The sequence below is a fragment of the Aotus nancymaae genome, unplaced genomic scaffold (assembly GCF_030222135.1).
Source record: "Aotus nancymaae isolate 86718 unplaced genomic scaffold, 86718_ANA_hifiasm-v0.15.2.pri h1tg000076l, whole genome shotgun sequence".
Classification (NCBI taxonomy): domain Eukaryota; kingdom Metazoa; phylum Chordata; class Mammalia; order Primates; family Aotidae; genus Aotus; species Aotus nancymaae.
The window spans coordinates 5,145,405-5,155,556 of NW_026988491.1; the positions used below are offsets into that span (position 1 = coordinate 5,145,405).

Consider the following 10,152-nt stretch of genomic DNA (forward strand, 5'->3'; position numbering starts at 1 on the left):
CACACTGGCAGACACCTGAATTTACACATGCACAGACACGTCTGCAGAGACACACCAAGGTATCCATGTCCACACACACACACAAATACAGACATAAGCTTCCGTTAGGACACTAACATCCAGGCTTCAAGATGAGGCGATACGTGCAACACACATTGGTATATAACACATTAGCATGCAACGGACATCAGCACACAGACCTCAGCCACACAGCCTCCAGGAGCTCAGAAGCAGCCCACACACTCAAGCCTTTCTTCCTCCCCTCTTGCTGACACTTCTTGACACCCCTCGTCCCCAATGTGTCAAGGGAGCCCCATTCCGGCCATAACCAATGCCTTGTCTGAGTTTGACATGCCACCCCACCACAGTCACAGCCCCCGGCGGCTGGGGCATGTGACTTCCCTTTCTGGGCAGAGCAAGGACCTCCAGCCCATCCCCAAAGCGTGGACGCTTTTGGCCTTGCCACCTAGGGGCCCTCCCGTCTCTAAGAGGCTGCCCTTCCCCCACCCCAAATCCTCTCCCCGAAGACAATCGAGAGACACAGAGACTTAAGAAACCAGGCAAGTTTTAAATATATGTTTGCACAATATTAACATTAAATATACATTATAAATAAGCCTTATAAATATAAAACTGATAAAAATTGATAGAAATCGATAAATTAGACATTTCCCTTCAAGAAATTGGCCTCGCAGCTTCTGAGACCCCCCTCTAGGAGGGCAAGGGCTCCTGCGTGAGAAAATTCCAGGATCCACCACCAGGGGGAGCAGCCATCAGCGAGGACTGAAGACTGGGGCTTCCCGGCGCTGGGAGGTGGGTCTCCTACAGAGAGCTCCGTGTACACCTCCCAGGGCCATTTACACCACATGTCCCGATTTACAGGGATTTTGATATCCACCCCACGTCAGGGAATCCCAACAACCGACAGGCGGTGGGGGCCTTGTACAGCCTCTAACTTCTTAGCTTCACAAACAGAAAACAGGTCCAGAGAGGTAAAGTGACCTGCCCCAGGTCACACGGCGACCTCGGGGCTGGGCTGGGACCTGAGCTCCATTCCCTGGACCCACGGATCAGGACTCCCAGGACACCCTACTGCTGTTACAGCTGCCTAAAGTGAGCTCACCCAGACATCCAGGTGTCTAGCTTGGGATGTGATGAGGCATAGGAGGCCAGCTCAGGCTGTGACCTCCTCTTCAGAACCACGGAAAGGAGGAAGTCTGGGGGCAACGTCCCTGTAAGTCATGAGAGGGAAGGACCAGTCGGCCTCGGGCAGCAAGGCAGGGGGGCAGTCAGACCAGCCATGAGTCAGCCTGTGTCATCAGACCCCTGAATCAATGGAAAGTTGGTCCCACGTGGCCCGCCCGGCCACCTCACTGGGCCTGGGGAACTTGGAACCAGGGGGCGCAACAGCCTGACTCTGTCCCCCAGCCTGGAGGAGTTACAAGGGATCTGCCCAGCTCCCACCTCTTAAAGTGCACTTCCCAGTGGTGAGTAGTAGAGGGAAACAGGTCTGGGGAGCCCAGAGGCATCATCCTGCAACGGTTCCTCATCCACAGAGCACCTGCCGCATCCTTCACTGGCAAGGGGTGCTCCCGAGGCTACCAGGGGAGCTGCCCTCTGGCCATGAGTCTCTTGCCTCTCCTGGAGGGTCTGGTCCTGCGCACCTCCTTCCGTAGGGCCCGCTGGGGGCTGTGTCTCCGGCTCCGGCTCGGGCTCTCCCTCCACTTGCTGAAGACACGCCCCACTGAGTGCATGAAGCGGTGGTAACCGTGCAGAAACCTGCAGCCCTCCAGCTTGAGCTGAAAAGAATCCGAGGCCGGGACAGGGACAGGCAGCTGGGAGGTCCCCCGGCCGGCCGTGGTGGACTTAGCCGTGTCTGAGATGTCCAGCAGCTGCGCCAGGCAGTAGACATTGTTCCTGAGCCCGAGGACATTTGGCTTCGCCATCTGCAGCTTCTCCAAGTCCTCGGTGTTCAGCCTGGACCTCTTCAAGTCCTGGGCCTTGGGGAGTTGCTGCTCTAAGGCAGCCAGTCTGTGCATGACGCGGCCCAGTGTGGCATTGAGGGTCTGCAGGAAGCCCCGCCTGCCGAGGCCCTGCAGGTCTTCCTCCCTGGGGAAGGCCCCAGGGTGCTCCCTGCAGTGCTCTCTCAGTTTAGGAACATCCAGGCCTTGGATACGTATCTGGGGGGGAACAGGAGGATCACAGGGTGAATGCTGAGGACCCGGACCACACTCATAGATGAGCCAGCCTTGAAATGCTAGATCTCATGCACCCCTATCCAATCTCCCTGCTGGATGGATCCGGAAACAGGCCTGAGAGGGAAGAGGACCCCAAGATAACTGCAGGCAAGGTCAGAGGGATGTTGGGGGCTGGTGGGATGCCTATGGGGAATGGGAAGCTTCAAAAGGGCTGGACTCTGTCTTCCTCACTGCTGCATCCCAGTGCCCAGACCAGAGCCTGCCAGGTGTGCAGCAAACACACAGAGTAAGCAGATGATCATGGCAATGTTGTCTGGAGTCCCACCCCAGGACCACGGAGCTAGGGAAGCTGGAGGGCAGCCTTAGCTCCTCAGGGTTAAGGCTGGAATAATGCAGGGGCTCAGTTCCCCACCTGCCACATGGAGTGGGGTTGGGCCTGTCCTCCTTGCATCTCACTGCCTTCCTAACCCCACAGTTCTCTGACACTCAGACACCATGGGGGCCCAGGTGCTTACGTAGGGGTCCAGGAGGCTGCTGGTGTCCTGCATGAGATCCGTCTGCTTCTGGAGCTGGTCGACGAGCACGCCGTACTCTTTCGAGCAGCTGCCCGTAGCTGCCATGCTTGGGAACAGGAGTGCGAGGACCAGACCTAGGGAGAGAAGACGGTGTCACCTGACTTGGCGAGGAAAGCCACAGATGGGAGCCTTGGGAAGGGGCTTCAGGAGGGCCTTGAAAGGTGCATCTCTTCATCCCAGACTTGTGTAGTTGAAGGTGGGGGCTGGGCACCGTGCCGCGTGGTATGCGCACAGGTGTGCCCAGCACGGCCACCATCTCATCTCCCCAGTAAGTCACTGCCCACGGCCTGACACAGCAAGCCACTCCCTCCCTTGGAGGGACCAAGACAGTGGCTGTGATTTCCCAAGGAGGTCTTTGAGCAGAGGCTGCAGCACCCGGCTGGAGCCCAAAACCTGCACGGTTCTAACCTCAGGAGCTGACTCTCTGCAAGGTGGGACTGGCTCCCTGTGAGACCTCTGGGCTGAGGACCGGCCACCGCCCTAGGACCCTGCCCTGTCAGCCGCTCTGGCCATCCAGGTAGATGGGCCTGGGAGGGCTTCAGGGCAGGCAGCCCGGGAACAGCTGGTGCCCTCAGCTCTGTCTAGAACCAGGAGAGCCTGCCTTTTCAACCAGACGCGCAGCCTGGAACGGATGTGGAAGACCTTCCAGCCCATGACCCCATTTTCCTGACAGGCAAACCAAGTCATAGGAGAAGGGCCTGCCTAGGTCACACAAGGCCAGGGCTCTCCCCTGACCTCTCATGCCTCCCTCCTCTCCCCGTAAGTGGCTCCTCTGTCAGCCTCCCCAGGGATGCTGTGAGCCTGTGAGAGGTGTTGGGGGCGGGTGTAGTTACCGCTTGCCACCACCCCCAGTGGGGCACCAGCAGCCACGTGGTCGGAAGGGGCCTGTGGTGCAATCACCCGGAAGGCAGTGACACCATCGTTCCCCTCCTGAGAACCATCCGGTCCCTTGGGGAAGACAGGCTGCTGGGGAGGGCCAAGGGGCCGGGCACCCAGGAGTGGCGACCCCAGAGCACCCTCGCCGCCTCCCCAGGTATCTGCTGCTGGGCTCCGGCGGGGGCCTGTGCGTGCGGCAGTGCATGTGGGACTGAGGTGTCTGCATGGCTGTGCACCCGGTCTGTCTGCAGCATGAGGGAGACCAGCTCTGATCACCGTGGGGGCTCTGGTGTGCATGTGGGGGTTCCCAGGCTGGTGAGATCCAGGGCTGTGGATGAATCACGTGGCTGTGCGTGGCCATGTGGGTGTGGCTGTGTGTGCTGTGTGATTGTGTGGGTTCTGGGGGCTTCTCGGGCACAGCTGACTTTCTGTTCATCCGGGACCCTGTGACCGGGGCAAGCTGGAGGCCCCACAACCCCTCCACACCTTACACCACTCCCCTGCCCAGCTTCTGAGCCTCCCTCTCCTGCCCAGAACATCTCCCGCCTCCCTCCTGCCTCCCCAGCCTCTTTGCCCATCCTCTTCTCTCACTCCCTGGCTCCCAGAGTTGCCGCATCTTGACATCACCTCCCTCTGGAAGCCTCCCAAGGATGCCCCTTCTCTACCTGTTTGTCAGTGGACCCCTCTCTCTGCCTGACCTCCTTGTTCTCCTCCCTTCTCAGCATCCTTCTGCCTGGCACCCAGCCTCCCCCGGTCCCGCAGGGCAGAGGGTGTCCCTGCTCCCCACTAGTGCCCATGGAGAGACCCAGCAGGTGGGTTCTGGCGGGGAGGAAGGAAGTACTTACTGAGCAGCGTCTTCCATGTGAGCGGTGCCCCCATGCTGGGTGCCCGTGCTCTGGCCCTCGCCCGCTGGGGGTGACACCTCCCGGCTGGGAGCCCTGCAGGCTGGCAGCCACTTTATGCCCGCTGGGGCGATTGGCCAACACCTCATGAGGTGGGTGGGGATGGGGAGGGGGGAGGGCAGGCCTTCTGGGAACATGACCCCAAAAACCAAAATTTTCATGGGCAGCCAATGGGTGCTGGGCATGGTGTGCCCGCTCCTCCTCCTGTTTTCTTCGAATTCGTTCTTCGAGGTCAACCCTACGCCCAAGGATGATGTAAGCTGCAGCTCAGCCTTCCTGGGGTGAGCGGGGAGGAAGAGGGTCCATGCCATCTTCAGGGAACTGGGCCCGGATGGGCAGGAGGGACTTCGAGCTGGGCCTCTGGAGGCCCCAGGCCAGTCTTGGCCCAAGAGCCGTTGGCTTTGTGGGACACAGTGGCTGGGGGCTGAGGGGAGCGAGACATCTTCCTTTTTGAGTGCCCTTCCCACCCTCTTGCCGGGCTGTTGGGACATCTGTGAGCGGAAACCACCGGGCTCTGGGCACAAAGCCAGACCCAGGCTGGCAGCCCCGAGATTGTGGTTCAGGCCCCAGACCAGCATCCCCCAGCCCAGCCTCTGAGCGTCTCTTTTCCCCCATCATATGCCCACTGCCAGGCCCACTGCCTGAAGCCAGGCCCTGTCTCTGTAGACAGGCTCCACTGGGGAGAACTGGACACTGGGAGCAAGAGAAACAGGAGGCCAGGGTTCAAGTCTGCTGAGGTGCTTTGTGACCTGAGGCAAGTCACTTAACCACTCTGGGCCTCAGAGACCCCCACTGTAAAATGAGGAGGAGAAAAGCCTTTCTCAGTCCACCTCACAGGGTTGCTGCCATCATGGACATAAAAGGCAAAAGACCTTTAAAAGGAAAAGCAAAGATGAAGGCCCGATTCCAAGTATTAGCTGTAGAGGGGGCAGGATGGGGGAAGGAGGAGACAGGGAAGCTGTGAGCTCAGAGGGGAAGCCGGGGAGGGGGCGTTGCCGCCTTGACGGTTGGGGACCAGGTTTCACTTTCTCTGAAAGATAGCGATCTTAGGTTGGTCCTCTGCGAAAGGGCCCTGGGAACAGCGCCTCCCCAGTCAACCTGCTACTTTACCATGGGTAAACTGAGGCCCGGGGGAAGGCAGACAAGGAGGCCGAGAGGCTGGCCCAGGCCTGGAGACCCTGACTGGTGGCGTCAGCACATCTACCAGGCTCAGGGGAGGGTCCTTGGCCTGCACCCTAAGGAGCCCAGGTGGGAGGAGGCCCTCAGGAGTCTAGGGAGTCAGGGTAGGACCCCTGGGGGCTTCCAGGGAGCCCCCTGAACTGCTCCAGCTGGAGGGAGCATGAGGTCTGGGGCACCTAAGCAAGGAGAGCCGGGGCAACCCGAAAGGAGGAGGTCGGATGCACACTGTCCGTGCCTGCTCCCAAGGCCCAAGTGTGACCACCAAAGCTGTTCCCACCCATTCTCCCCATCACTCATTTATTCATTCGACAAACCTTTATTTGGCTTCATGGTGCACCAGCCACTCTTAGGTCTGAGGATCACATAGTCGGCAAAAATAGGCGACCCTGTGCCCAGGAGGCTGCTCTTCAGCCCCCACCCACTCCCGGCACCCAGGCTGGGACTCACCGCACCAGGCCCCATACCTCCCGTCGCCACCCCCAGGGGCCAGTTCTGGATTCTCATCCTGAGAATGTTGCTTCCGCTAAAGTCGTCATCTCTGTACCTACTCCCACAATGCCATTTGCTGGAGCCATGCCAAGAGGGGATCCTTCTCCATTTCACATCCCTGATCTCATCTTTTTTCTCCTTTTTAAAATGCAGGATCTTGCTCTGTCACCCAGGCTGGTGTGCAGTGGTGACTTCATAGCTCACTGTGGCCTCCAACTCCTGAACTGAAGCAACGCTCCCGCCTCAGTCCCCTGAGTAGCTGAGATCACAGGCATGCATCACCATGCCCAGCTATTTTTTATTTTTTTATTTTTTGTAGAGACGGGATCTCACTATGTTGCCCAGGCTGATCTCAAACTCCTGGATTCAAATGATCCTCCTGCCTTGGTCTCCCAAAGCACTGGGATCACAAGTCTGAGCCACAGTGCCCGGCCACCTGATCTCATCTTGCAACAGCCAATGTAGAGAGAGTGCTGGGCAGAGACACCTCAGCTCACTTCAGTGAGGAGCCCAAAGCTCTGAGAAGTTTAGGGGCTGGCTCAAGAAAGGAGCGCCAGACCTGAGCAGAGGGCTCCAGGACCCTCTCAGCTATGACTGACCGACCACCACACCTAGGGAGAGACAGCCACATGCCTTAGCTTATCTCATCCACCCTGTGGTCCAGGGCAGTCGTGCTGTCTTCTCATGGCACAGAGAGAGGAGGTTGCTTTGCCTGAGGCCACCTATGAACAGTTAAGAGGAGAGGGGCATTGGGCCAGGCACAGTGGCTCACGCCTGTAATCCTAGCACTTTGGGAGGCTGAGGTGGGAAGATCATTTGATCCCAGGATTTTGAGACCGTGTCTTTACAGAAAATTTAAAAATAAATTATCCAGATGTCGTGATGCACACCTGAAGTCCCAGCTACTAGGGAGGTGGAGGCAGGAGGATCACTTGAACCCTGAAGGTTGAGGCTGCAGTGAGCCATGATCGTGCCGCTGCACTCCAGCCTGGGTGACAGAGCAAGATACTGTCTCAAAAAAATAAAAACACACACCAAGAGAAGAGCGCATTCAAATGAAGCCCGAAGACCACACTCTTAGCACATAGCTAATGAGGGTCCAGGCACAGGCCCTAGGCCGGGGTCACTGAAGGTAAGGAGAGCGTGCAGATTACATTGCTAGGACTGTCATAACAAAGAACCACAGACTGCTGCTTCAATAACAGAGACTGAGTTTTTTCACAGTTCTAGAGGCTGAAGTCTGAGATCAAGGGTTGGTTCCTAAGGCCTCTCTCCTTGACTTGTAGATGACGTCTCTCCCTGTGTCTCCACATCATCTTCCTTCTGCTTGTCCATGGCCTAATTGCCTCTACGTTTTTCTGTTTTTTTGGGGATGGTGTCTAGCTCTGTCACCCAGGCTGGAGTGCAGTGACGTGATCTCGGCTCACTCAAACTCCACCTCCTGGGTTCAAGCGATTCTCCTGTCTCAGCCTCCCGAGTAGCTGGGATTACAGATGTGCGTCACCACTCCTGGCTAATTTTTGTATTTTTAGTAGAGACAGGGTTTCACCATGTTGTCCAGGCTGGTCTCGAACTCCTGACCTCAAGTGATCCACCTGGCTCAGCCTCCCAAAGTGCTGGGATTACAGGCATGAGCCACCACACCCAGCCTTACCTCTTCTCATAAGGACACCATTCAGATTGTATTAGGGCCTTCTCAATGACTTCATTTTACCTTAATTATTCCTTTTTTTTTTTCTCAAGACAAGGTCTTGCTCTGTTGCCCGGGCTCAAGTATACAGTGGTACTTTCATAGCTCACTGCAGCATCAAACTCCTGGCCTTAAGTGATCCTTCTGCCTCAGCCTCCAGAGTAGCTGGGATTATAGGTATGTGCCACCACACCTGGCCAATTTTACCTTAATTACTTTTTTTTTCTTTGAGATGGAGTCCCACTCTGTCACTCAGGCTGGAGTGCAGTGGCATGATCTCGGCTCATTGCAACCTCTGCCCCCCCAGTTCAAGCAATTCTCCTGCCTCAGTCTCCTGAGTAGCTGGGACTATAGGTGCCCACCACCACACCCGGCTAATTGTATTTTTTAGTAGAGACGGGGTTTCACTATGTTTGCCAGGCTGGTTGTGAACTCCTGGCCTCAAGTGATCTGCCTGTCTCAGCCTCCCAAAGTGCTGGGATTACAGGTGTGAGCCACCGCACCTGGCCCTTCATTATTTCTTTAAAGGCTCAACCTCCAAATACAGTCATGTTCTGATGTACTATGGTTGGGACTTCAACACAGGAGTTTGTGGGGAGACACCATTCAGTCCATGCAGCCTAGAAGAGGAGGGCATGGCTGGAGGGTGCAGGGGCTAGGGCCACTGGCGGAGCATCCAGAGCAAGGTGGGGCACAGGAGGACAGGGAGTGGCCCAGAGGTGAGGAGGCCTGGCCACTGTCCATCCCAGCCAAGCGTGAGGGAAGATGCGTCAGCATTTCTGGTGAGGTCAGCAGTCAGTGACGTCCTCCTCACCAGCAGGAAAAGCTTGCAACATGGCCCAGCCAATATAAATAGGCTCCCGACCACAGGGCCCGGGCTGTCCCCTCTTCCCGGGCCACGTCAGCCAGGTCCGCGTGATTTGGAGAGGAAGACAGGACCAGCTTGGTTCCTCAGAACAGCTGTTTCCTTGCTTCCCAACTCACCCTCTGGCTGTGGGGGCCCTATCCCTTTAAATGCAAGGACAGGACCTGAGATGGCCTAGTGGGGTGCTTCAGGGGGGCGAGAAGGTGGCCCCCAATCTGCTGGGTGGGAGACGGAGACCAACCCAAGTTCCATTTCAATCTACCTGTGAGCCCAGTGTCCCTGGACCAGTCGTGTCCCCCTTCTGAGCCTCAGTTTCCATTCTTTAAGCTGCAATGACAGAACTGAACAGCTATGAAAAAGACAAGCAATCCAATTTGAAAATGGGCAAAGGATTTTAATAGACATTTCTCCAAAGCAAGATGTACAAGTGGCCAAGAAGCTCGTGAAAAGATGCTCAACACCAGGGAACTGCAAATCAAAACCATGATGAGAAGCCATTTCACACCCACCAGCGTGGCTATAATCAGAGACAGACAATCGTAAGTGCTGGTGAGGAGATGGAGAAATGAGAACTCCCAGACGTTGCTGGTGGAAATCTACAATGAATGGTACTGCCAAATGGGAAAACAGTTTGGCAGTTCCGCAAATGGTTAAACACAGAGGCCAGGCGTGGCGGCTCAGGCCTGTAATACCAGCACACCACTCACCTGCAGTCCCAGCTACTTGGGAGGCTGAGACAGAATTGCTTGAACCTGGGAAGTGAAGGTTGCAGTGAGCCAAGATTGTGCCACTGCACTCCAGCCTGGGTGACAGAGGGAGGCTGTCTCTAAATAAATAAATAAAGATATCATATAACCAACAATTCCGCTCCTAGATAGACACCCAAGGGAACTGAAAACGTAGGCCAAGTGCAGTGGCTTACACTTGTAATCCCAGTACTTTGGGAGGCCAAGATGGGAGGATCACTTGAACTCAAGAGTTCAAGACCAGTCTGGGCAGCAAAGTGAGACCCCATCTCTACAAAAAATTTAAAAATGTGTGAGCATGGTGGCATGTGCCCGTGTGGTCCCAGCTACTCAGGATTAGTCTCTTTCTGAGACAGAAAGAGCACTTGAGCCTGGGAGGTCGAGGCTGCAGTAAGCCATGTTCATGCCACTGCACTCCAGCCTGAGTGACAGAGTGAGACTCAGTCTCTGGACAAAAAAAAAAAAAAAGAGAGAGAGAGAGAGACCAGGCACAGTGGCTCACGCCTTTAATCCCAGCACTTTGGGAGGCCGAGGCAGGCGGATCACCTGAGATCGGGAGTTAGAGACCGACCTGACCAACATGGAAAAACCCCATCTCTACTAAAAATACAAAAAAACAAAAAATTAGCCAG

The 10,152-nt window shown here is 56.3% G+C and overlaps 1 protein-coding gene across 2 annotated transcripts; it reads right to left on the reverse strand.

Moving 5' to 3' along the window:
* Positions 1-548: 548 nt before the first annotated feature.
* On the reverse strand, positions 549-4,594 carry OSM (oncostatin M). 2 transcript variants are annotated; one of them, XM_012464893.2, is made up of 3 exons: positions 4,495-4,594; positions 2,714-2,847; positions 549-2,180 (listed from the first exon to the last, which is right to left on the reverse strand). In XM_012464893.2, exons 1-3 carry the CDS (start codon positions 4,526-4,528, stop codon positions 1,599-1,601), a joined length of 750 nt encoding a protein of 249 aa, XP_012320316.2. In that variant the 5' UTR covers positions 4,529-4,594; the 3' UTR covers positions 549-1,598. The 2 variants fall into 2 exon arrangements, with proteins under 2 accessions (XP_012320316.2, XP_064224397.1); XM_064368327.1 differs by lacking the exon at positions 4,495-4,594 and adding an exon at positions 3,266-4,165.
* Positions 4,595-10,152: the final 5,558 nt, after the last annotated feature.

Excerpts from the sequence above, each read along its gene's own strand:
- OSM (XM_012464893.2), bottom strand. The coding sequence starts at position 4,528 with ATGGGGGCACCGCTCACATGGAAGACGCTGCTCA. Across the intron at positions 2,848-4,494 it reads CACATGGAAGACGCTGCTCA|GTCTGGTCCTCGCACTCCTG; the intron begins GTAAGTACTTCC and ends TTCTCTCCCTAG. Across the intron at positions 2,181-2,713 it reads GCAGCCTCCTGGACCCCTAC|ATACGTATCCAAGGCCTGGA; the intron begins GTAAGCACCTGG and ends GTTCCCCCCCAG.